This window comes from Salvelinus fontinalis, chromosome 28 (assembly GCF_029448725.1).
Source record: "Salvelinus fontinalis isolate EN_2023a chromosome 28, ASM2944872v1, whole genome shotgun sequence".
Taxonomy (NCBI): Eukaryota; Metazoa; Chordata; class Actinopteri; order Salmoniformes; family Salmonidae; genus Salvelinus; species Salvelinus fontinalis.
Genome location: NC_074692.1, coordinates 12,318,827 through 12,345,184, shown reverse-complemented (window position 1 = coordinate 12,345,184; position 26,358 = coordinate 12,318,827). Strand labels below are relative to the sequence as shown.

At 46.1% G+C, this 26,358-nt stretch overlaps 1 protein-coding gene across 1 annotated transcript in view; it reads left to right on the top strand.

The window, feature by feature from the left end:
- Positions 1–991: 991 nt before the first annotated feature.
- The window catches only part of LOC129826180 (eIF-2-alpha kinase activator GCN1-like), a 36,902-nt gene continuing 11,535 nt past the window's right edge, over positions 992–26,358 (top strand). Inside the window, exons 1-46 of the mRNA XM_055886599.1 lie at positions 992–1,038; positions 2,395–2,497; positions 2,637–2,700; positions 3,830–3,961; positions 4,195–4,303; positions 4,476–4,574; positions 4,716–4,850; positions 4,959–5,027; positions 5,186–5,294; positions 5,407–5,481; positions 5,563–5,691; positions 5,795–5,845; positions 5,964–6,062; positions 6,146–6,319; positions 6,435–6,587; positions 6,743–6,835; positions 6,942–7,017; positions 7,112–7,268; positions 8,143–8,332; positions 8,425–8,549; positions 8,743–8,921; positions 9,078–9,171; positions 9,377–9,490; positions 9,603–9,801; positions 10,054–10,206; positions 10,323–10,504; positions 11,043–11,123; positions 11,560–11,703; positions 12,089–12,213; positions 12,397–12,586; positions 12,714–12,784; positions 12,911–13,076; positions 13,234–13,428; positions 13,818–14,064; positions 14,178–14,299; positions 14,456–14,570; positions 14,754–14,933; positions 15,066–15,286; positions 15,406–15,474; positions 15,566–15,901; positions 15,984–16,126; positions 16,953–17,070; positions 17,188–17,403; positions 25,523–25,687; positions 25,867–26,028; positions 26,196–26,288. Coding sequence (XP_055742574.1) covers positions 1,021–1,038; positions 2,395–2,497; positions 2,637–2,700; positions 3,830–3,961; positions 4,195–4,303; positions 4,476–4,574; positions 4,716–4,850; positions 4,959–5,027; positions 5,186–5,294; positions 5,407–5,481; positions 5,563–5,691; positions 5,795–5,845; positions 5,964–6,062; positions 6,146–6,319; positions 6,435–6,587; positions 6,743–6,835; positions 6,942–7,017; positions 7,112–7,268; positions 8,143–8,332; positions 8,425–8,549; positions 8,743–8,921; positions 9,078–9,171; positions 9,377–9,490; positions 9,603–9,801; positions 10,054–10,206; positions 10,323–10,504; positions 11,043–11,123; positions 11,560–11,703; positions 12,089–12,213; positions 12,397–12,586; positions 12,714–12,784; positions 12,911–13,076; positions 13,234–13,428; positions 13,818–14,064; positions 14,178–14,299; positions 14,456–14,570; positions 14,754–14,933; positions 15,066–15,286; positions 15,406–15,474; positions 15,566–15,901; positions 15,984–16,126; positions 16,953–17,070; positions 17,188–17,403; positions 25,523–25,687; positions 25,867–26,028; positions 26,196–26,288 — 6,240 coding nt within the window. The 5' untranslated portion in view covers positions 992–1,020. The remainder of the gene's footprint in view (positions 1,039–2,394; positions 2,498–2,636; positions 2,701–3,829; positions 3,962–4,194; positions 4,304–4,475; positions 4,575–4,715; positions 4,851–4,958; positions 5,028–5,185; positions 5,295–5,406; positions 5,482–5,562; positions 5,692–5,794; positions 5,846–5,963; positions 6,063–6,145; positions 6,320–6,434; positions 6,588–6,742; positions 6,836–6,941; positions 7,018–7,111; positions 7,269–8,142; positions 8,333–8,424; positions 8,550–8,742; positions 8,922–9,077; positions 9,172–9,376; positions 9,491–9,602; positions 9,802–10,053; positions 10,207–10,322; positions 10,505–11,042; positions 11,124–11,559; positions 11,704–12,088; positions 12,214–12,396; positions 12,587–12,713; positions 12,785–12,910; positions 13,077–13,233; positions 13,429–13,817; positions 14,065–14,177; positions 14,300–14,455; positions 14,571–14,753; positions 14,934–15,065; positions 15,287–15,405; positions 15,475–15,565; positions 15,902–15,983; positions 16,127–16,952; positions 17,071–17,187; positions 17,404–25,522; positions 25,688–25,866; positions 26,029–26,195; positions 26,289–26,358) is intronic.

The following is a 26,358-nucleotide window of genomic DNA, read 5'->3' as shown; positions in this document are numbered from 1 at the left end:
TAAGTTTGTGATGGAAATGACTGTCATGGAAATTATGCTTCTAGTTTTTGGATAAAAATTACAGACTGCTTAGCATGCTTTGGCTAGTATTAGAGCTAGCATAGAGTTTACACTAAATACATAAAATGCAAAAAAAAAAAATTATTATACCACCAATTAAATAAATTATAGCCTGTTTGGAAATGACTGACATTAAAAATATTCTCTACACAAGCAATATTTACCAATATTTTTATTTTTGAAAATGGCACCACTACCAAAGGACAGGTATATTTTGTGTAAATAACTATATAAAAGGCATACTCACAATAGATATTGATATACATTTTATTTAATTGACTCTTTCTTTAGTAGATAACATGAATAATGACACATTATATAATGTTTTCTTATAGAAAAACAGAGTAGAAGCTCAAAAGTCTGGGTCGGGGACAAGGGCAAAACAGTGAAATTGAGGTATAAAATGAATCTGAAAAGTTGCTAAATTACTTGATAGATCTGGGGTGATTGTAGTGTGAATTTAACATATTAAATAAAATCCCCAAAATGTACCTTGAGGACATAGAAGTGACCTTCACCCATCTAGGAATAATTAAGAATGGATTTAGCACACTAGATGATTTTTGACAGAAATATCTACCTGCCTCTGCCTCAGTGGCGAAATCAAGATGTCATTATTTTTGCAAAGAAAAGTAAATTCACAAACAATATTCGTAAGAATAGTTGGGTAAATGTTTTTCTGTATGAGGAAAGCAAGAAGACCCGACTAAATCTGTCCTTGACATACCTCCTAGCAGCCAACTATTTTGGCCCTTGGATGCAGTGTGGAAGGTTTGAAGAAGGACAGAAAACACACACAGACTTGAGATTACCTTCTAAATGAAAATATATGTGCACAGTTAACGTTTTAGGTTGTGTATCAATTGCAAAGATATTCCAAATATCTACCACTCCACGTGGTGATCATGCGTTGTAAATGAACCGGAAGTGACAAGTACTTCCTAGTTCGAGACCGGCAAGATGGCAGCGGACACGCAGGTTTGTGTCGCTGATGTTTAAAATTGTGCTGATTCTTCCTCGAGAATTTGTCGACCAATTACTTTTGACAATGAAGATGTTATGAGGGATAATTACTTTGTGGCTGTCTGTGTGTTTTCCTGTAAAAAAAATTGATGTAAACAGTATATCCAGCAGGGTAAGCTAGCTAGCTAGCAACCTGGCTAGTAGTTACGTTACATGCGGAGAGTGCAGGGGTTTAATAATGACTCCAAATGTTTCTATTGGACATGTTCAGCAAATCGGGAGGGACGTACCTGCAACTGTCCAATAGAAACACTCGTTTTCGTTGAAAAACAATGACACGTTACCACTATTTGGAGTAATGAATATACCCCAGGGGTGTATTCACTAGGAACCAAACGTAACGAAACCAGGAGGAACCTACCTCGATATGTCCAATATGAACTCTCGTTGTCGTTGGACAATGTTCCGTTTTGTAACTGTTTGGACTAATGATTACACCCCACATAGCTCTAACGTAGCTACTACTAGCATAGCCGACTCAACTCCACGATTTGCGATGGAGTTGAGCGGCGCATAGTGTGGGCGGACTGGAGTTCTGACGTCACACAACATTACGTTAATAAAAAACTGCATTTGAGCACACGAAATGTCCATGTTTCATAGTTTCTTACAAGCATTTGAACACGGCAACAAAGAATAGCCTCCATTTACGCAAAGAATTTAATGTTTTTGATTTCATTTTATGTGACGTCGGAGCTCCAGTCCGCCCACGCTAGTCGCCGCTCAACTCCATCATAAATCGTGGAGTTGCGTTTAGTCGACTACTACTAGCAAGACTTGGCCGGCTAGCTGTTGTTAGCTAACTACTAAGCGAATTTTCTTGTGCATATTGGTGACCAACTCCGTTGATTGAGATGCATCGAAATGCCAACTAGATGAGCAAGTTTTAGCCAGCCTAACTAATTTACTTGTTAGGTAGCATGAATCATTTCATGAAGTTGTTCTTGGAACATAGTTACACTTAATTGCTAGTTAATGCTATCCAGTTATAAGAAGCCAAACAAGATTGTCTTCTGAATGTCATATAATGCATTTGGTGACCATGCATGTCTCAGTATCCCACATTTTGCTAAATAAAATGTTTTGATTGTTATGAGTGGTCTCATCATTTTCTGCCCGATGTCATACCATAATTTCAGAATATTTGTTTTTCATCTTGATCAGTTGGAGACGTCTGGCAAAGTTATAACTTAAAACATAATTTTTTAGAGATGCAGTGCAAGTGGTACAAATGATTGACGTTGCCCCAGTGACACACATTGCCAGACACAGCTTTATTTTTTGATTTCGGATGTCTGTGTATTGCAACAGGTTTCAGACACACTGAAGAAATTTGCTGTGAAAGTGACCACAGCCAGTGTAAGAGAGCGCAAAGAGGTCATTGGCGAGTTGAAGCAGTGCATTAGTGGCAAAGGTGAGAAGACATGTACCCCAGTCGGCATAATTGTTTTATTTTCTGCTCTCGCTCCTTGTGTATTATTTGGCTTGGGTGGTCAAGATTATAGCAAACTGATGTCAGTGATTGACAATGATGTGTATGTGTGTCCTTACAGAGCTACCAGAGACAGCCATTAAAGGGCTATGCAAGCTCTTCTGTCTCACTCCACACAGATACAGGTAGGTGCCCTCAATTAGCCTACTGCTCTTAAGGATTCCCCAGTTAGTAATTTGTTAAATCAATGTTTATTTGTCACGTGCCCTGAATACAACATGTGAAAGGCTTACTTACAGGCCCTAACCAATGGTGCAAAAAAGGTATTAGGTGAACAATAGGTAAGTAAAGAAATAAAAACAACAGTAAAAAGACAGTGAAAAACAGTAGCGAGGCTACATACAGACACCGATTAGTCAGGTTGTTTGAGGTAGTATGTACATGTAGATATGTTTAAAGTGACTATGCATATATGATGAACAGAGAGTAGCAGTAGCGTAAAAGAGGGGTTGGTGGGTGGGTGGGGACACAATGCAGATAGCCCGGTTAGCCAATGTGCGGGAGCACTGGTTGGTCGGCCCAATTCAGGTAGTATGTAGATGAATGTATAGTTAAAGTGACTATGCAAATATGATAAACAGAGAGTAGCAGCAGCGTAGAAAGAGGAAGGGGGCACACAATGCAAATAGTCCGGGTAGCCATTTGATTACCTGTTCATGAGTCTTATGGCTTGGGCGTAAAAACTGTTGAGAAGCCTTTTTGTTCGAGACTTGGCACTCCGGTACCGCTTGCCATGCGGTAGTAGAGAGAACAGTCTATGACTGGGGTGCTGGGGTGTTTGACAATTTTTAGGGCCTTCCTCTGACACCGCCTGGTGTAGAGGTCCTGGATGGCAGGCAGCTTAGCCCCAGTGATGTACTGGGCCGTACGCACTACCCTCTGTAGTGCCTTGCGGTCAGAGGCCGAGCAATTGCCGTACCAGGCAGTGATGCAACCAGTCAGGATGCTCTCGATGTTGCAGCTGTAGAACCTTTTGAGGATCTCAGGACCCATGCCAAATCTTTTTAGTTTCCTGAGGGGGAATAGGCTTTGTCGTGCCCTCTTCACGACTGTCTTGGTGTGTTTGGACCATTCTAGTTTGTTGTTGATGCGGACACCAAGGAACTTGAAGCTCTCAACCTGCTCCACTACAGCCCCGTCGACGAGAATGGGGGCGTGCTCGGTCCTCCTTTTCCTGTAGTCGTCAATAATCTCCTTAGTTTAGTGCTTAGTAGTGTGTCTTGTGTTAAAATAAAAATGTTGGCTACTCTGTAGGGATGCTGCATCTCGACGAGCCCTTCTCTCAGTCATTGGCCAATTGGCCGAGTCTCAACCTGAAATCCTAGCAACCAGCCTCCTCCACTGCCTCCTCAACAGTGGTGTTATCAGCAAGAATGGAGTACCCAGGTAGGACATGGGGAAAGGTAGAGGGCCATGGCCAAATGCCTTGTATCAATTTGTATATACATTTACAGTATGTTATGTGCAATATTGTACTAATTCAACCACATATTGAATACCTTTTTTTTTTTTTTTTTTTTTTACCTTTATTTAACTAGGCAAGTCAGTTAAGAACAAATTCTTATTGAATACCTTGTTTTGGTTCCCTGTCCATCTGTTATATGTTGTGGCGTTGTCAGTAAGAGTACAGGCTCGGCTGCCTTCACCGGGCTGGCCTGGACCTGCCTGCTGGTTCGCTCTGTGTTTTCGGCTCCAGAGAAAAGAGAGGGCCCCATCTGGAAGAAACTGGTAAGTGAACGAGGACAATGCTTATAGAAGCCGTGTCTTTCTCTATACTGTGAAACAATTTTAGCATGTCAGTTATCAGTATGCTTTCTAGTTCCACACCATTTGTGGGAGATGTTTGATTTGGACTTTTCTGCGTTCATTCATCCATGATTCACTATCTTTCCTCTGACAGGTGGAGGTCCAGAGTTTGCTGCTGGCTGAGGTGGTGGGTGGGGCTCAAGCGCCAGCACTGAAGTCAACCCTGAAGAACCTGAGCAACATGTGGAAAAAGGTAAGGAAGGTGGGAGTTGTCGTTCAAGGAATGACCCGACAGTTATAAGAAATATTTGGGCAAAGTCACCATGGTCCAGTGTATAATCACTATATTGGATCTGCTGTGATTTAGAATGCTTGTCTCTGCTGTTTTTACCAGAACCCTGGCCTGGCTGATCAGTATATAAGCACCATTTTGAGACTGGAACAGAACCCCAGCTCACTGCCTCTGCTTGGGGTGTGTCTGGACTTCTGCACAACTCACAAAGACATGGCCACTGTAGAGAAACACAAGGCGAGTCTGATATTAGTTGAATTCGGTATGTTTAATATTTTTTGCAGATTGAGTCAGCACATATGCTCACATTTGAAATCTCTAACCACGCCTGTATTCTGTTTTCAGAGTGCCATATTGGACCTGTATATGAAGGCAGTCCTCATGAGCAAGACTAGACCACACCAACACATACTAGTGAGTGAAGCTGGACTGCCGCTTCTCAGGGAGATCAAAAGATTGGTGTTCACAACCTAAAGACCACCCATCGCCACAATTGATGTGTATTGTGAAATATCTTTTGGGTGTTTGTGCTGAAAATTCTTCTCTGTAATCTGTTTTGTGTTCCTCTGCAGGACAAGAGTGGTTCGCTGCTGCGGCATGTTTCCCACTCTGAGTTCAAGGAGCTGCTGCTGCCTGCCCTGCAGAAGGCTATGCTCCGCAGCCCAGAGAATGCCATGCAGAGTGAGTACAGTAGCTAATATCATAACCAATACCACAACATACTTTTGTGTATATTCTATACTATGTATTGTAGTTTTGTCCTTTTCAAGATATATTTTCCCCTCTCCTTCAGCCGTCTCCTGTCTACTGGCTTCAGTGACACTTGACCTCAGTCAGTATGCCATGGATATTGGAAAAGGCATTGCAAGTAAGTCATGCCTTTTATATCTAGAAATGTGTGTGTGTGTGTGTGTGTGTGTGTGTAACCATGCTGTGCTATGCGTTTCAGGCCAGCTGAAGGCCAATAACCCCCAGCTGATGGAGCAGGCAGTGCAGGCCATGCAGAACCTGGCCAAGCAATGTAGTGACCCAAGTGCTGTACAGGACGTCGTCACACACCTCTTCAGCATCCTGGGAGGCAAGGACAGCTCACGTACTTTCACCTAAGAAACATTTGAGCACATATGGCAGCACCTAGTGTAAATTATCTTTTTGCACTAACAGAACTGTGTGTTTTTCAGGGTCAGAGGGGAAGCTCACAGCGTTCGGCCAGAAGATGAGTGTGCTGTCAGGTAACGTTGTCCCAAGTGTCCTGTCTTTCATAACCCGCACTTAGTATGTTCGCCTTGCAGACAGATGGATGTTGTCTTTTAACCCCTGTTTTGATTGCTTTTGACTTGTTCTGCCCAGGTATCGGCAGCTGCAGCCGTCATGCTGTGTCGGGCACCTCCAGCCAAACGCTCAGCTCTGCAGTCGCTGTGCTGTTTATCCCTTATCTGCAACAAGAAGGTAAGAACTATGTCTCATTCCTTCCTCCTTCTCATTCCCTTCGTCCGTAAAGAGAGAGGTGCTCATGTGTTTCTCTCTGTCAGTCCATGAGGGGACCCTGGTGCACGCGGTGGCTGTTCTGTCTCAGTGGAGTGGGCGGATCACAGTGGAGGTCCCCAAGGCTCTGTTGGAATGGTTCAAGAAGGCCTTCACCCTCAAGACCTCCACCTCTCCTGTCCGCCACGCATACCTACAGGCCATGCTGGGGGCTTTCAAAGGTCAGTTAGTTACAGGCGCTGGGCAACTTTGTTATTTTTGTGTGTGTGCATTGATCCAGCTCTACAGCATGCAGGAGGCACAGTGTCATAGTCCTGACCCCTCTCTTCTCCCCAGGTGACATTCTGGGACAGGCATCTGACCTCGTGCCCCTCCTCATCCAGACAGTGGAGAAGGCTGCGGCCCAGAACTCCCAGCATGCTCTGCTATCAGAGGGTGTGGCTGCTGCCGTTCTCCTGAGTCGACTGTCTCTGCTGGAGACTCAGACAGGTGAGTGAATCTACAGTAGGATCATGACACTCCATGAGATTAATGAAGGCCTAGATCTTTGACTCTGTTGAATGAGGTTGCCTGCAGGGGACAGCATCCTTGTTCATCAGTTTGGAGACTGACATAAAATGGTGTGTTTTTTGTTTTTGCTGCAGAGGCCAAGTTGGCTGGCTTCTGGACCCTGATCCTCGATGAGAATAAACCCTTATTCACCACAGAGAAGTTCCTCTCTCAGGCCAGTGAGGAAGGTGAGGCATAAACAAACAATACACAAATATGCCAACGATCAGTGATCACACAAGTGTCAAGATATGGAATGACATTGAGTAGTTAACCTGGCTTCTTTCACCCCAGCTCTGTGCACAGTGATACAGCTGTGTGAGAGACTTTTCCTGGACCACTCCCACAGACTCACCAATGGCAAATCACAGTAAGTGACTTTGGCGCTGGTCAAGCATAGCGGTTTCCCAAACATTGTTCCCATTCTCCTCTTAACTGTAACTCCATTGCTCCTCTTTCCATAGGATGTACCACCGCGCCACTGTGGCGGTGCTGCTGTCTCGTAGTTGGCGTGTACGGAAGCGGGCACAGCAGATCGTGAAGAAGCTGCTCTCCCTGGGCGGCTCCGGCTTAGCCTATGGCCTTCTGGGAGAACTCAGAGTGGTCATCAACAAACACAAGGTAAGAATAGTTGACGATGGGTTGCACTACACATTTTAATGGATTTGTAGTGTCAGGTCTCACTTCAGTGGTACTATAAACTAGTAATGACTGAATAATTAAATTGGGATGTTAGACTTGGATCTTATTTTCTTTCTATTTGTAGTGTATTATGTGTTTGTCATAAACCAGGTTTCCATCCAACCTTCTTATGTGAGTAAAGTACATGTCGGGTAAAAAAATGTCACGACAGGCCTGATGGAAACAACACATTTATCGGTAAACTTTCCAAATGTCTACAGAACAAAATACTCTAGACAGGGTGAGATCTTTTTGTGTCTGTAAAGTTAATTATGCGAGAAATGCGTCGGAAATGCATTATTGTGCAAATATTGATAAAATAACCATCATGTCGAATTAAACATGGAGTCACGTGATATGTTGTGGTCCTCCCACTACGTCTCTGGAAGCCATGCAGTTTATTAGGCTGCAGATGAAATAATTTATGCTTTATGCTTTCCAATAAATATCGAAAATCTTATTCTGGTGACATGATTATTGACGCTTGGCTGCCATTTGACAAATAAAAAGAATAATAGGAGTGTAGGTATCTGTGAGCTGTTGTAGAGCTGACAAACCAACACCAGAGTGGGCACATTCACTATATAATGCAACATTTTTGTGACAAAACGATCAATAGAGTTGAACATTTGATGGAAACCCATTTACTTGTGTTTTTTTAATTTGGTATGTGCTCTACATCGTCACTCCATCTCTGGTGGGAAAATGCGCATATTGTTTTTATGCAGATTTTAGAATATTTGCATGAAAATCTGTGGCCAATTGGATGGAAACCTAGCTACTGACTAAATACTGCATCTTTATCTTACCCCAGGTGTTGCCTCAGGAGGTGCTGCAGGCGGAGTCAGGGGAGTTGTCTGAGGTGGGCAAGGCCTACAGTCCCCCTCGCGTCCTGCTGGAAGCGCTGTGTGTGGTGTGCTCTGTAGTTGGCCAGTGGAGCGACCCGGCCGAGGCAGACAAGATGGCCATGGAGATCCTCATCGTCACCCACCATCCCTCCATAGGTCTGTTGGATTACACTATAGCATCTTTCACACTGCAGTTTGTATAAACCCACTTCTAGTACTGACGTATGTTCTCCTCTCCTCCAATGCAGTTGCAGCTCGACCCGGGCTGTGGCCTTACCTGCTGTCCAGCATGAACATCAAAGCCCATGAGTTCATCGACAAGAACCTGGATGACATTCTGCCACGGCTGCTGGAGGCCAACGCTGACAATCAGGTCAGAACATATTTCTCATAGTGAGATCCTTATATCAGATGTACACATTGAAATACACATACATACTTACACTCACAGCCAAGGGTTGGTTCAGGCCCACTTTTGCTCTTGTGATTAGTTGAGACAAGCCTATGGTCCAACTTGACCTGTTCTCTTATTGGCTGACTGATGGTTGGTCCTCTTGTTTCTCCAGGCTGTAAGGAATGCGGTTGGTGCCCTGTCCGGTCTCTCTCCTATCAAGCTGCTGCCGCGGGTGATGGAGCATGTGAAACAGTGGCTGTCCAATCCGGCGCTGCGGCAGGTCACCAGAGAGGAGTACGCCATCATGCTCACCCCTGAGGGAGAGCTGTATGACAAGAGCATCATCCAGAGGTAGGACACGAACACACTGTATCACTACTGTAAGAGGTGTTCTGTGGGTTTACCATTGTAGACACTTATCATTGATCCAAAACACCTTGGCTGTGTTGATTTCTTTGTTGTTGCTTGTAAAGGCTTGTTTCAACATTTTATTCTCTTCCTGTGCAGTGCCCAGCAGGAGAGCACTAAGAAGGGCAACATGAAGAGGGAGAACAAGGCCTACTCGTATAAGGAACAGATCATAGAACTGGAGCTGCAGGAGGTGAGACTGGGGGACTGTGATTGATGGGGACTAGACGCACTCCTACCTCATCTTATGGGTTACTAGATACAGGAGCATATTGGAACGGTTTGATCCTCCTCTGTTAACTTATCAGATCATTTTAGTAGGTTGAATTATGATGGAACCATTATTAATTGAAGAAAGTAGTTTTGAAATTCACTGGGATTTTGATGTTGTGGTTTAGGAGATCAAGAAGAAGAAAGGAATCAAAGACGAGTTGCAGCTGACCAGCAAACAGAAGGAGATGATGCAAGCCCAGCTGGAGAAAGAGTCCTCCATTCGCAAGAGACTACAAGGGGTACGGCCAGATATTTTAACATGTACCCTGTTTCTCAAACTTTAGATTCTGGACATTGACATAATAAAATTCCTGTTTGATTGATCATTGATTGTTTGATTGTGGTTGTCAGTTGGACATGGAGCTGCGGTGTGCTGTGGGTCTGCTGGAGGCAACGTTGATCCAGAAGCCTCCCCAGATCTCCTGGCAGCTCCCAGGGGTCCTCCAGGTCCTACTGCCTCTTCTCCACTCCCCCCTGGCCGCTCCACACCTGCAGCAGGCCTTCCTCGACATAGGAGCCTGTCTCATTTCCAAGGAGCTGCACTACCTGGGTACATGGACTACTACACTAGGGAGAGCTATCTCTCACTTTCCCCCTCTGTGTTCTTGTTCACACACCTTCACAGATCTCACAGGACGAGATAGGAGAAAGCAACATGATGGAAATTCCACCTAGCCTACATGAACACTGTAGAGTTGTTGCTTATACATATCTCCAGTTGTCTGATCTGTGGAGGGAAATAGTTTCTGTGAGGAGACTTCCTCTAACCTCCTGCGTGTTCTACTCCCTGCCTTCTCCACAGCTGTGCTGGTGGGCCAGGTGACGCTGCGCCTGATGAAACCTGAGTGTGATCTGGACGAGGCCTGGGGACAGGAGGATCTACATACAGCCACCCAGCGCACTGTCGGCCTGCTGCACATGCACACTGTCCCACACAGAGAGGGCAAGGGTGGTGGTGAGGACACACACGCAGAGAGAGGGCGAGACAATAGTGACAAAAAACACACATCAAGGACATAGTGCAAGTATATTACCTGCAGGTGGCCTAATGCGCTCATCCTGTTGTTTCAGACATGGCTCCACTGTCTGCCCCAGCCTTCTCCTTCTGTTTCCCCCTGCTCAACACCGTGCTCAGGGACTCCTCAGGCAGCACCGAGGAGACGGAGAGCATGCAGGTCCGCGCCCTGCAGGTCATCAATGTGCACGCTCAACTCCGCGCCAAGGTTGACACCACAGACATACTCATCGATGAGGTAAGAGTTGATCAAGTTGGGCCTCCCGAGTGGCACAGCGGTCTAAAGTACTACATCGCAGTGCAGAGGCGTCACTACAGACCCGGGTTCTATCCTGGACTGTATCGCAACCGGCTGTAATCGGGAATCCCATAGTGCGGCGCAGAATTGACTCAGCGTCGTCCGGGTTAGGGGAGGGTTTGGCCGGAGGGGCTTTACTTGGCTCATCGCGCCCTAGCGACTCCTTGTGGCGGGCTGCAGGTTGACCTTGGTCGTCAGTTGAACCGTGTTTCCTCCGACACATTGATGCGACTGACTTCTGGGTTAAGTTGGCGGATGTTTCGGAGGACGCATGACTCGACCTTCGTAATTGGGGAGGAAAAAGAGCTAAAATACAAACACCAAAATAAAAGTTGGAGTTTAGCAGTGTGTTGTCACCTCCCTTTGTCTGAGGCGTTCTCCTATCAATATATATACTTGTCCTCTCTTCCTAAACTCTCCACTCTGTCATAGACAAAGGGCTTACGTTTGTATGATATTTCTTGTGTCTTTCTCTCAGAATGGACCTGAGCTGCTACCTCGTTTCGGTATGCTGCTGCTCCTGACCAGAGTCATCTCCACTGCAGCACCCAGACTGCAGGTACACCATGCTTCTATTAGCCTGACAACGACGCACTAAATTCTTCCGCTGCTCGATCCAATGCCGCTACATACTTAAGTCTGAGACTTCTATCATAGAAGACCTTTGTGGCGGCGAGAGGGGCGGTGTACAAAACAGTCATCAGTGATTGGATCGTCTCTAACTAATCAGAGTATCAAAGACACATTTTCAAACTGCCGCTCTGGCCCAACCCATCGGTTTATGGACCAATCAGACAGCCCCGAATGTGTTTGCATTTGGTAAAGGGTCGAGGAGGTACACGGATCCAGACTCATTGCGGAGAAGAACGTTTCGGAAGGAGTCTGGGTAGCCAGGCAATGCTTCTACCACATTTACAGACAAATACTAATCAGTAGAGCTGTCACGTACGTTTATACTGTGTGTGTGTAGATCTCTAATTGTGTGTGTGTTTCAGGTGCTGGCGTCCCAGTGTCTGACGGCGGTGTGTGCCAGTGGAGGAGGAGAGAAGGGCTGTGCTCTGGCTGAGCAGGATGAGATTGACGTCCTACTGGAGGCTCTGCTCTCCCCCTGCTTCTCTGTCAGAGACGCTGCCCTCAGGGTGAGGAAATAGGAAACCTCTTCTACCCCAAAGACATAAGACTGCTGAACAGTTCATTAAACGGCCACCCGGACTTTCTGCTTTTCATACCCTACCTACATGTACATATTACCTCAATGAATCACCCCAACTACCTCATACACCAGCACACTGACTCGTTACCGCTTGTATATAGCCTCATTATTGTTATTTTGTTTTACTTTTTAATAGGGCTCGTAATTTAAAAGGGCTCGTAATTAAGCATTTCGCGGTAAAGTCTACACTTGCTGTATTCGGCACGTGACAAATGCGATTTGATTAGTGTGTGTGTATGTACTGTGCGTAATTACTGTGCGTGGTTCTTTGGATGTGTGTTAATGTCCCACCCCTTTCTCTCTCTGTCCAGGGCCTGACGGAGATGGAGATGGCTCTGCCTACAGAAAGTACAGATCCCAGTGGTCTGAGTGTTCTCCGCAGGCTGTGGGTGTCCAGGTTTGATGTGGAGGAGGAGGGTAGGACTCTGGCTGAGAAGTGAGTAGCTAATGTTGCCCCATCTATGTAATACTTTTCATATAATACTAATACTTTGCATAAAGGATATAGCTCCCCTCTTCAGAATGACTTTGCTTTTGTGAAGTAGCGTGTCTCCCATCTCATGTTGCGTAGCTGCTGTGACTAACCATACCACTCTGCTCCCCTTCTTCTCTCCCCCAGGCTGTGGCAGGCTCTGTGTCTGGAGCTGGTCCCTGAGCTGTGCTCTCTGCTCATCGGGGATGTGACCCACCACGAGGAGGCTGTGCGTACTGCAGGGGCCGAGGCGCTGTCCAGAGCCATCAGCGAGTACCGCGACCAGTCCCCCATAGTCCTGGGCCAGCTCAATGAGCTCTACCACCAGAAACTCTACGTGAGTCTCCCTCCACCGTGTTCCTCCTATCACAGCTCAGGAGTAGCCACTAGTCGCTGGGTATCAGGAGTGGTGTAATATTGTAGGCTAGAACCAGGGCCAATGTGAAACTGTTGTGTTTTTACAGAGACCTCCTCCTGTCCTGGATGCTTTGGGACGAGTCATCTCTGAACAACCACCTGACCAGTGGGAAGCCAGGTTAGAGGACGCTCTGCCACTCGACAATGTCAATACAACTCTTATTCTACTCTCTAGATCCTTATTTGCTGTGTTTAAATGGGACCACCTTGTGCATGGTGTCTAAGGGTGTGTTGGTGTCTGCAGGTGTGGCATCGCCCTGGCTCTGAACAAGCTGTGTCAGTACCTGGATGAGCCCCAGGTCACTCCTCTCTTCCTGTTCTTTGTTCCTGATGCCCTGAATGACCGTCACCCTGAGGTGCGGCGCTGCATGCTGGACGCTGCCCTCTCCTCCCTCAACACACACGGAAAGGTACCAACATGGTTTATTTGATTTATTCTATACAACCACACCCATCTCCTGGCACCCAATGCAATTGCTCTTCTCTCAATGGACTCCTACTAACGCAATACAGTATATCCATTTTTGTGGCTCCTTTTTGAGCAGTGTGTTGCCTGTTGTGTTCCAGGATAATGTGAGCTCCCTGCTCCCGGTGTTCGAGGAGTTCCTGAAGGACGCCCCCCAGGACGCCAGCTACGACTCAGTCCGCCAGAGTGTGGTCATCTTAATGGGCTCTCTGGCCAAACATCTGGACAAGAGTGACCCCAAGGTCAAACCCATCGTGGCTAAGCTCATCACTGCCCTTTCCACACCCTCACAGCAGGTACTGGAACAATCCCTTGAAAAGGACAGAAAGGCCCGCACACTGAACATGGTCCCAATTACCACCTTTATTGACAAGGTTTGGATCCAACAAGGATCAATGAAGGTGGCAGTTGGAAGCATATTACAGTAGCAGGCCTATCTGTTCTTTTCAAGTATCCTTCATTAGTCCAGCAACTCTGTTTTTTAAGGATGTGCATATGACCACCAACCTTTCTCTGGTAAAGTCCCTCCCATTATTCTTTTATATGTTTCATCTTGATTTCTATAACCTATATGCATTGACCTTTACAATGAAATGCCTTTACATTGTCACATTGGCCTCAGCCGAGCAACACTAAGCCTGCTTGTAGTAACTGTTGCCTTGTCCGTCTCTCCTCCCTCCCTCAGGTCCAGGAGTCTGTGGCTAGCTGCCTGCCCCCTCTGGTCCCTGCCATCAGGGAGGATGCTGGGGGAATGGTGCGGAAGCTGCTGCAGCTGCTGCTGGAGAGTGACAAGTACGCTGAGAGAAAGGGTGCGGCTTATGGCCTGGCAGGCCTGGTCAAAGGCCTGGGCATCCTGGCCCTCAAACAGCAGGACATCATGAGCACCCTGACCGACGCCATCCAGGACAAGAAGAACTTCAGACGCAGAGAGGGTCGGTGACTCCTCGCCAGTTGCTTAACCTTTGCTGGGCTCCATGGTTTAATTGGTTCTACCGTTATCTGTGACTGATTTTTTTATACAGTTCTCGCTCCCTCTCTTTTCCAGGTGCTCTGTTTGCCTTTGAGATGCTGTGCAACATGCTGGGGAAGCTGTTTGAGCCCTACGTGGTCCACGTGCTGCCTCACCTCCTGCTCTGCTTCGGGGACGGGAACCAGTATGTCAGAGAGGTAGGATGACCATTACCAGCTTCTCATTTCAATCCCACCGCCCTCTGCCTGTCCTCCTCTCTCACACCAAACACTCATTTCCCACCTAATAATTCTCACATTCACTCACGTTTTGTTGTGCATTACGCTCTGCCTAACCTCCCTGCCCCTTCCCAGGCGGCAGATGACTGTGCCAAGGCGGTGATGAGGAACCTGAGTGCCCATGGGGTGAAGCTGGTTCTGCCCTCCCTGCTGGTGGCTCTTGAGGAGGAATCCTGGAGGACAAAAGCAGGTGAGGGTCAAGCATCATGGGCCTTTTTAGAGAGCTCTGAGGACACAACCATTCAAAATCAATCACCTGTTAGACTTATTTCAGCTGGTTAGTCCTGATACTGCCATACCTCTTATCCTGTCCTTCCTTCCTCTGCACCCCACTACTGCTTCTGTTGCTCTCTCTCTCTTTTCCTCCCTCCAGGTTCTGTGGAGCTCCTGGGTGCCATGGCATACTGTGCCCCTAAGCAGCTGTCCTCCTGCCTGCCCAGCATTGTGCCCAAGCTGACCGAGGTGCTGACTGACTCCCATGTCAAAGTGCAGAATGCCGGCCAGCAGGCCCTACGACAGATTGGCTCTGTCATCCGCAACCCTGAGATCCTGGGTAAGAGAGCTGTGTTAAACTCTGAGATTTAGTTAGACAAATGACAAACTTAAGTTCAGAGCGGTATGAATAGGATATTATTTCAGATTTGTACTTCAGGATAGTTACTAACAGATATTCTGTCCCCCTCAGCCATAACCCCCATCCTGCTAGATGCCCTCACTGACCCCTCCCGTAAGACCCAGAACTGCCTGCAGACGCTGCTGGACACCAAGTTTGTCCACTTCATCGACGCCCCCTCCCTGGCCCTCATCATGCCCATCGTCCAGAGGGCCTTCCAGGACCGCTCCACCGACACTCGCAAGATGGCCGCTCAGATCATCGGCAACATGTACTCCCTCACAGACCAGAAGGTACGTAGCAGCCCTGGGATATTGAGTTGCATTGTACTACAATTGATCTTCTAAAATGCTCTACTGTTTTATGTGTGTGTTTCTATTGGTTGACACAATGTGTTGTCTTTGTGTTGCAGGACCTGTCCCCATACCTGCCCAGTGTCATTCCTGGACTCAAAGCCTCTCTGCTGGACCCTGTGCCTGATGTATGTGCTTGTACCGAAGAGCTCACCAACAAACAAGTGAATGTGATTTGGTTACCTGATAACTCTCGCTCCTTCTCCACTCCTCTACCAGGTGCGTACCGTGTCTGCCAAGGCCCTGGGTGCCATGGTGAAGGGCATGGGTGAGTCGTGCTTTGATGACCTGCTTCCCTGGCTCATGGAGACCCTAGCATCTGAGCAGAGCTCTGTGGACCGCTCTGGAGCTGCCCAAGGTCTGGCTGAGGTGATGGCTGGGCTGGGAGTGGAGAAGCTGGACAAGCTGATGCCAGACGTGGTGCAGACGGCCAGCAAGGTGGACATCGCCTCCCACGTCCGCGACGGTTACATCATGATGTTCATCTACCTGCCACTCACCTTCGGGGACAGGTTCACACCCTACGTTGGCCCCATCATCCCCTGCATCCTCAAGGTATGGAGCACTCTCCATTCACCACCATCCCTCTCTCTGGTTGTGAATACCTCTCACCTGTCCCCCCCCCCTCTGTTTTCAGGCTCTTGCTGATGAGAATGAGTATGTGAGAGACACGGCCCTGCGTGCCGGCCAGCGCATCATCAGCATGTACGCTGAGACGGCCATCGCCCTGCTGCTGCCTGAACTGGAACAGGGCCTGTTTGACGACCTCTGGAGGATTAGGTCAGACATCTACTCAAACATAATTTATGTGATATTATAAGGTGTCCAGTGGGTGAAAACGCACTTTGGTGATGACATTTCACTTCTTTGTGTTATACATTGCGTTTTACCAAGACAAATATGATTTTTCATGTTCTGAATCTTTCAGTGGTGTCTTTCTGTAACGTATCGACAATAAGCACCAAGCTCCGTTGACAGTGGTGCAGGTTTCTCGGCTAAACTTTAGGATTTTATATTTTGTGGTCGTCTTCCAAGTTGTTTCCGCAGGTGCAAATGAAAAATTAGCATGACACCAGCTGAATTAAATGTTAAAGGCTTAAATATGCTGAGTGTTCCATTGACATTTCAGAGATACGCTTGTTTTTCTGAGACGTCTGTGAAAAAGAACAAACTTTGCATTACTATGAACAGCGTATACTAAAATATGAAAATACTATTTCTCAAATCCGTCTGTTGTTTTATGTCCTCCGGATTTGAGAAGAAGGATGACAAGTTCAATGGTAGGCCTGTCCAGGAGCTTTAATTCTCGCACAGCATCCAGCCTATCTGACGCCATGCTATTTTCCTGATTTTATGACCCAACAAAAATATCTGGCTTCCATTGATTTAGTCGCCCAAATATTGGGTCAAAACTCCAATATATTTTGAACAGGTTATGATAGAGACATGAGGTTTGGACCAATGGTTTTCTTAGAGGATTATCTACACTTTTGGTCAAAATGTGAATTTTTTATTGGATATTATATGCAACATAATATAGTATACTAAATACTTTTCTTGGAAATGTAAGTCTTAACTGAGCCTCCATGTTGTTTCTGGACCACAGATTCAGCTCTGTGCAGCTGCTGGGAGACCTACTGTTCCACATTTCAGGAGTCACAGGCAAGATGACCACTGAGACCGCTTCAGAGGACGATAACTTTGGCACAGCGCAGTCCAACAAGGTATTCTGACATGATTTTCCTGTATAGATTGTTGGTTCTACAATGGTTGATATGAGAGGTAAATAATATTGAATGTATGTAGTGTTGGTGCTGAGCCCTCTTTCTCCTCTCCCCCAGGCTATCATCGGAGCGCTGGGTGGAGAGCGGCGTAACCGGGTCCTGTCTGGCCTCTATATGGGCCGTTCAGACACCCAGCTGGTGGTGCGACAGGCTTCCCTACACGTGTGGAAGATTGTGGTGTCCAACACGCCCCGCACCCTCCGGGAGATCCTGCCCACCCTCTTCACTCTGTTGCTGGGCTTCCTGGCTTCCGACTGCCCCGACAAGAGAACGGTAACTCTACTGCTAGGATGTATGGGAGCTGTTTCCTTATTGCTCTCACAACTATTGAATGAGAGAGAATGGCACTGCAATGGATAGCAGCCATTTTACGGGCTTCTGACCAATCCTGCTATTTTCTATGTTTGTTTTTTTTTGGTGCTGGAAGTACCTGTGCCACGCTCAATACGTAGAGGTCCGATGACGCGGTTGCTAGGCTACAGGGCTGTTTCTCTAGCACAGACTGGAATATGTTCCGGGATTCATCCAATAACATTGAGGAGTTTACCACAGGGCTGTCCCCGACCCCCAAAACATCTTGGTGGACCGAAAATCGCCTGTTCTTTCAACCAATTGTTCAACATTTTAAAACGTGTATTTTTCCATATATAAAGACACCCTCTGTGTTTTAATAAAATCAACTAAATATGCATTGAGCTTGTCTGATGCTTTAAGTGCATTGTTTGATGAAATAAGACACAAATTACTTACGAGGGAGCCAGAGATCATGATAACCAGAAGAAGAAAAAACGTAACCTGTCCCGACCATCCTCCTCCCACTCCTACTGGCTTTTGCAGATTCTGCCATTACTTTCTGGAAGTTGCCGGTAATAGACTACATGAGTCGGCGGCAAGCTTTCTCATTTGGAATGCCAATTTATCTTACCATTTCTACCGATGGGGCTCCCGAGTGGCGCAGCTTTCTAAGACACTGCATCTCAGTGCAAGAGGCGTCACTACAGTTCATGGTCCGAATCCAGGCTGTATCACATCCGGCCGTGATTGCGAGTCCCATAGGGCGGCGCACAATTGGCCCAGCGTCGTCCGGGTTTGGCTGAGGTAGGCCGTTATTATAAATAAGAATTTGTTCTTAACTCAATCAATCAATCAATTTTATTTTATATAGCCCTTCGTACATCAGATAATATCTCGAAGTGCTGTACAGAAACCCAGCCTAAAACCCCAAACAGCTAGAATGCAGGTGTAGAAGCACGGTGGCTAGGAAAAACTCCCTAGAAAGGCCAAAACCTAGGAAGAAACCTAGAGAGGAACCAGGCTATGAGGGGTGGCCAGTCCTCTTCTGGCTGTGCCGGGTGGAGATTATAACAGAACTATGCCAAGATGTTCAAAAATGTTCATAAGTGACAAGCATGGTCAAATAATAATCATGAATAATTTTCAGTTGGCTTTTCATAGCTGATCATTAAGAGTTGAAAAACAACAGGTCTGGGACAGGTGGGTGTTCCATAACCGCAGGCAGAACAGCTGAAACTGGAATAGCAGCAAGGCCAGGCGGACTGGGGACAGCAAGGAGTCACCACGGGCGGCAGTCCCGACGCATGGTCCTAGGGCCAAGGTCCTCCGAGAGAGAGAAGGAGAAAATTAGAGAGAGCCAAGATTTTCAAAATGTTCATAAATGACAAGCATGGTCAAATAATAATCAGGAATAAATCTCAGTTGGCTTTTCATAGCCGATCATTAAGAGTTGAAAACAGCAGGTCTGGGACAGGTAGGGGTTTCGTAACCGCAGGCAGAAACAGTTGAAACTGGAATAGCAGCAAGGCCGGGCGGACTGGGGACAGCAAGGTGTCAGCATGCCCGGTAGTCCTGACGTATGGTCCTAGGGCTCAGGTTCTCAGAGAGAAAGAGAGAACGAGAGAATTAGAGAGAGCATACTTAAATTCACACAGGACACTGGATAAGACAGGAGAAGTATTCCAGGTATAACCAACTGACCCTAGCCCCCCGACACATAAACTACTGCAGCATAAATACTGGAGGCTGAGACAGGAGCGGTCAGGAGACACTGTGGCCCCATCCGAAGAAACCCCCGGACAGGGCCAAACAGGAAGGATATAACCCCACCCACTCTGCCAAAGCACAGCCCCCACACCACTAGAGGGATATGACTTGCCTAGTTAAATTAAAATAAATCTGCGTGCCAGTTATGGTTTACATATGCATTTTTTTCGTTTAACAGTTTTCTTTCTCTAATAACGTCTTTGTATCTCAAAATCATTGTCATGTGGTTAATCTAAATTTAATCTAAAAGAAAATGATATAAACCTAAAAGGTAACTTCTATTGCCAACTATGTAAAAATAGCCTATTAATCCAACAAATTAAAACATTGCAACCTGCAGGTAGAAAAATATCCTGATTTTAAAAATGAATATCCTATAAATCACATTGGCTGCGCATGGCCTGTCTGCTACAAACTTGAAACATTGTATCAACAGGTCTGACCCGAAGCTCGCTGCACTAGCAAACTTGCAACATGGTGCCAGTGAGCTTGGTACAGACTAGAGGTCGCCCGATTATGATTTTTCAACACCGATAACGATTATTGGAAGACCAAAAAAAGCCGATGCCGATTTTTTACTTAAAAAAAAATGTATTTGTAGTAATGACAATTACAACAATACTGAATGAACACTTATTTTAACTTAATATAATACATCAATAAAATCTATTTAGCCTCAAATAAATAATGAAACATGTTCAATTTGGTTTAAATAATGCAAAAACAAAGTTGGAGAAGAAAGTAAAAGTGCAATATGTGCTATGTAAGAAAGCTAACGTTTCAGTTCCTTGCTCAGAACATGAGAGCATATAAAAGCTGGTGGTTCCTTTTAACATGAGTCTTCAATATTCCCAGGTAAGAAGTTTTAGGTTGTAGTTATAGGAATTATAGGACTATTTCTCTCTCTACGATTTATATTTCATATACCTTTGACTATTGGATGTTCTTATAGGCACTTTAGTATTGCCAGTGTAACAGTATAGCTTCCATCCCTCTCCTCGCCGCTACCTGGGCTCGAACCAGGAACACATTGACAACAGCCACCCTCGAAGCAGCGTTACCCATGCAGAGCAAGAGGAACAACTACTCCAAGTCTCAGAGCGAGTGACGTTTGAAACGCTATTAGCGCGCACCCCGCTAACTAGCTAGCCATTTCACATCGGTTACACCAGCCTAATCTCGGGAGTTAATAGGCTTGAATTCATAAACAGCAGAGCTGCTGGCAAAACGCACAAACGTGCTGTTTGAATGAATGCTTACGAGCCTGCTGGTGCCCACCATCACTGTCAGACTGCTCTATCAAATCATAGACTTAATTATAACATAACACACAGAAATACGAGCCTTAGGTCATTAATATGGTCGAATGCCGGAAACTATCATCTTGAAAACAAAACATTTATTCTTTCAGTGAAATACGGAACCGTTCCGTATTTTATCTAACGGGTGGCATCCATAAGTCTAAATATTCCTGTTACATTGCACAACCTTCAATGTTATGTCATAATTACGTAAAATTCTGGCAAATTAGTTCGCAATGAGCCATGCGGCCCAAACTATTGCATATACACTGACTCTGCGTGCAATGAACGCAAGAGAAGTGACACAATTTCACCTGGTTAATATTGCTTGCTAACCTGGATTTCTTTTAGCTAAATATGCAGGTTTAAAAATATATTCTTCTGTCTATTGATTTTAAGAAAGGCATTGATGTGTATGGTTAGGTACACGGAGCAACGACAGTCCTTTTTCGCGAATGCGCACTGCATTGATTATATGCAACGCAGGGCACGCTAGATAAACTAGTAATATCATCAACCATGTGTAGTTAACTAGTGGTTATGATTGATTGATTGGTTGTTTTTTATAAGATAAGTTTAATGCTAGCTAGCAACTTACCTTGGCTTCTTACTGCATTCGCGTAACAGGCGGGCTCTTTGTGAGGCAGGTGGTTAGAGCGTTGGACTAGTTAACCGTAAGGTTGCAAGATTGAATCCCTGAGCTGACGAGGTGAAAATCTGTCTTTCTGCCCCTGAACAAGGCAGTTAACCCATCGTTCCTAGGCCGTCATTGAAAATAAGAATGTGTTCTTAACTGACTTGCCTAGTTAAATAAAGGTGTAAAAAAAAAAAGAATCGGCGTCCAAGATTACCGATTTCCGATTGTTATGAAAACTTGAAATCGGCCCTAATTAATCGGTCGAACTCTAGTACAGACACAGCTGTAGGCCATTGCGCAAGGGATAACAAGTAATCAGGTAGACCTATTTTTATGACGTTTCCCCTGGATCAGAGTATGATTGTATTTTTGTACTTTTACCCACTTTTCTCCCCAATTTCGTGATATCCAATTGGTAGTGTCTTGTCCCATTGCCGCAACTCCCGTACGGACTCAGGAGAGGCGTAGGTCGAGAGCCATGCATCCTCCGAAACACATGACCATACCAAGCCGCACTGCTTTACCCGGAAGCCAGCTGCACCAATGTGTCAGAGGAAACGCCGTACAACTGGCAACCGAAATCAGCTTACATGCCCGGCCCGCCACAAGGAGTTGCTAGAGCGCGATGGGACAAGAGCATCCCGGCCGGCCAAAACCTCTTACCCGACGACGCTGGGCCAATTGTGTGCCGCCTCATGGGTCTCCCGGTCACGGCGGGCTGTGACACAGCCTGGGATCGAACCCGGGTCTGTAGTGACGCCTCAAGGCGATGCAGTGCCTTTGGCCACTGCGCTACTCGGAAGGCTCAGAGCATGACATTTGTCTCTTAAACACTGAGTTGTTATCGAAAGGGACAGAGCTGAAAATAATTTTCAATACATTGAACTATTGTCATGGATGTAAAAACGGGACTGTTTGCTTGCTGTTTGAGAAGCTCCACTGCTTCTTAGTGGTGCTGCGTGAAGCCAATCAGAAAACCTATCAGATCCCCAAATAGGCACATTTTATATGGATATATTTGTGCGCAGGCCAGGAATCCTATAGGCCTACTTCTATGCGTAATCACATGCGCGTCCTTACTCAACATTGACAGGAGCACTCCAAACAAAACATTGACTAAATTGTCAACTCGTAAATGGAATGAAATAAACCAAAACTTGTTTCTCACAAGTGTAGCCTAGGTTGAGCACTCTGCAAACAACGTGTCCACTCTGACAATGAGAACGGTAAGACTGTAATAATAATATATTGAATGCATTAACAGATATTACCGTAACCAAACAAACATTGTAGATTTGAAATGATAGCATTTAAGGGTAAATGTACTACTGGGGATATATGTAATGGGGAATTGATATACACTAACAATCGAACCCAAACAATTCACACAATGAAGTTATGAAACAATGCATGTGCACAAATTGGTGGGAGAGAGCGTGTTCTGGAGAGACGTGCATTGTGCTGCCACACTCCCCTTCTTGGACTGTGCCATCCCCACAGCCTCCGCAGTGGATTAGTTCACTGAGATGCGCACGAATAAGACAGGTGTCTTATGTGCCACAAAAAATATATATATTTTGCTACTGTTCGACTAAAAAATATCTGGGTTGAACAACATCCCATCGACCAAACAATCGACCGGTCAACTAATTAGGGTCTGCCCTACTCGCAAGGCTGCCGACCCAGACTCCATCATCAAGTTTGTTTACAACACAACAGTAGTAGACCGGATGACCAACAACAACGAGATCAGCCTACAGGGATGAGGTAGGCACTGTGACGGCATGGTGCCAGGTAAACAACCTCTCTCTCTCTCAACGTTAGCAAACAAACATGCTGATTATGGACTTCAAGACTAACGAGGCTGGACACACCCCCATCCTCATCAACCGGGCCGCTGTGGAGACGGTCAATAACGTCAAATTCCTCAGCGTACACATCTGAGAAGCTGAAATGGTCGAACCACACGGACACCGTGGCGAAGACACAACAGCGACTCTTGAACCTCAGGATGCTGAAGAAATGTGGCCTGTCCCCGAGGGCTCTCGGTGTTCTACACGAGCACCATCGAGAGCATACTGTTGGGTTGCATCACAGCCTGGTACGGCAACTCCACCGCAGCGGACCACAAGGCGCATCAGAGGGTGATACGCTTAGCCGAACACACCATTGTCAGACAGAAAAGCCAGAAGATCATCAGGAACCCCAGCCACCCAAGCCATACCCTGTTCTCCCTGCTTCAATCACTCAGACGCGGGCAGTACAGGAGCATCATGGCAAAAACTGGAAGACTGGCCTATAGTTTCTACCCTCACCATCAGGCTGCTGAATAGCCACCACTAGTTAGCTACCTGCTCCCCCCTGCTACTCCCCCCTATGGACATTCCCCCCTACACACCCTCAACGGTCACATACCTTACATGCTGCTCCCACTATGGACATTTTCCCCCCACCACCCAACTGTCTTTTACTCTGCCACCACCCCAACAACATTCATCACTGTTGCAGTTGTTAATATGAATATTTATAGATTTAAAAAATGTAATAAAAATGAACTTGGTCATGCTGCTCCCCCGATGGTTATTCCCTCCCACTCCTAAACAGTCTTTACTCTGCCTCCACCCCAATGGACAATTATTTATTATTCAATGCTACACTTATGTATATAGTGCTATTTATATTGTTGTTTTTTTATGACCATTTTCATTATTTTATTTAACGAAGTCCTGTATGTTGGAGCTCAGAGCCTAAGATTTTCACTGTACACTGCAATCACACCTTCAATCCTGTACATGTGACTATTAAACACTGTGAATCTGAACAACACTGAACCATGCATGAGAACAACATGTTCTCTGGTCTGCTTGCATGTTTCAAGCAGACCACCATAGTCCCTGTGCCCAAGAATGCCAAGGTAACCTGTCTAAATTACTATCGCCCCCGTAGCACTCGCATCTGTAGCCATGAAATGGTTTGAAAGGCTGGTCATGGCTCCCATCAACCCAGGACACACTCCAATTCACATACCGTCCCAACTGATTCACAGATGACGCAATCTCTATTGCACTCCACAATGCCCTTTCTCACCTGGACAACTTGAATACCAATGTGAGAATGCTGTTTATTGACTACAGCTCAGCATTCAACACCATAGTGCCCTCCAAGCTCATCACTAAGCTCAGGACCCTGGGACTGAACACCTCTGCAACTTCACTCACGACTGTGTGGCCGTGCACGACTCCAACATAATCATTAAGTTTGCTGACAACACAACGGTGGTAGGACTGATCAACGACGATGAAACGGAGACCTTGTAGTGTGGTACAAGGACAACCTCTCCCTCAATGTCAGCAAGACAAAGGAGCTGATCAGGGACTAAAGGAAACGGAAGGGCCGAGCACACCATTCAGATCGACGGGGCTGTAGTGGAGCGGTTCGAGAGCTTCAAATTCCTCTGTGTCCATATCACTAAGGATCTATCATGGTTCGCACACACCAACACAGTCGATAAAAGAGCACGACAACGCCTCTTCCCTCAGGAGGGTGAAAAGATTTGGCATGGGCGCTCATCTTCAAATTCTACAGCTGCGCCATTGAGAGCATCTTGACTGGCTGCATCACCGCTTGGTGTGGCAACTGCTTGGCATCCAACCGCAAGGCACTACAGAGGTTAGTGCGTTCGGCCCAGTGCATCTCTGGTACGGAGCTCCCTGCCATCCAGGAGCTTTATACCAGGCAGTGTCAGAGGAAGACCCTAAGAATTATCAGACTCGCACCACCCAGGTCATAGACCGTGCTCTCTGCTACCGCTTGGGAAGCGGCCCCAATGCACCAAGTCTGGAACCAACAGGACCCTGAACAGTTTCCAACCCCAAGCCATAAGATTGCTAAATAGTTAGTGCAAAATGGGTCAATGGTTAACTATTTAACTAACTTTTTTGACTCACAACATATGCTCCTGCTACAGGTTATCTCACTTTATTCCTAGTTATATGTACATATTTACCTCGTACCGCTTCACATCCACTCTGTACTGGTACCTCATGTATAAAGCCAAGTTATTGTTACTCATTGTGTATTTATTACGTGTTTCACTTTTCTATTATTTCTCTATTTTCTTTCTCTGCATTGTAGGGAAGGGCCCGTAAGTAAGCATTTCACTGTTAGTCTACACCTGTTGTTTACGAAGCTGGTGATGAATACAATTCAATTTGATCCCCTTTGTCTATCTATCTTTTGTCATGTACATTAGTCACACTAAGACAATTCAGTATTCTGTTATTACTGGATTATAGTATTCTACACTTTTGTCTGAATTTGAGTGTTTGGATTCTGTGTTCTCTCCTGCTTCTGATCCCTGGGTTACTGAATGTGGCTTCTCTGTGTGTTCTAGATTGCTGCAAGGACACTTGGAGACCTGGTCCGTAAGCTGGGAGAGAAGATCCTCCCAGAGATCATTCCTATCCTGGAGGAGGGTCTGCGCTCAGATAAGAGTGATGAGAGGCAGGGTGTGTGCATCGGTCTGAGTGAGATCATGAAGTCCACCAGCAGGGACGCGGTCAGTACCTCAACACATACCTGGTCACTTTTTTATTTATGAATTATTTAACCTGGAAGTCCCTTGAGATGAGTATACAGTTTGAGGAAATCTTTTTAAACGCCTTATACATAGCAGGGTTGTGTTGTGACCTGATCCCATGGTAGAGAAGCAAGGTCACAATGCGTATATGTTTCCAGGTGCTGATATTCTCTGAGTCCCTGGTCCCCACGGTGAGGAAGGCTCTGTGTGACCCCCTGGAGGAGGTACGAGAGGCTGCAGCCAAAACCTTTGAGCAGCTCCACGCCACCATCGGTCACCAGGCCCTGGACGACATCCTGCCTGCCCTGCTCAAACAGTTGGTGAGACACACACTCGCATACAAACACACATGAATCCACTTTACCGCTAACATTCCTCTGTATCCACACATTTTGTTCAGTAATACTCAGTCCCCTGTCCCTCTGGAGAGGACAGAGGACCCACCATGGAACAGAAAATAGAGTGATGTTAATGTTTCTGTGTGCAGGATGATGAGGAGACTGCAGAGTTTGCTCTGGACGGTCTGAAACAGGTGATGGCAGTGAAGAGTCGCTCTGTGCTGCCCTACCTGGTGCCGAAGGTGAGCTGTCCAAACATTATACACTACTGACAATGATTCATCTCAATAATAATTGTATTTGATTATATAC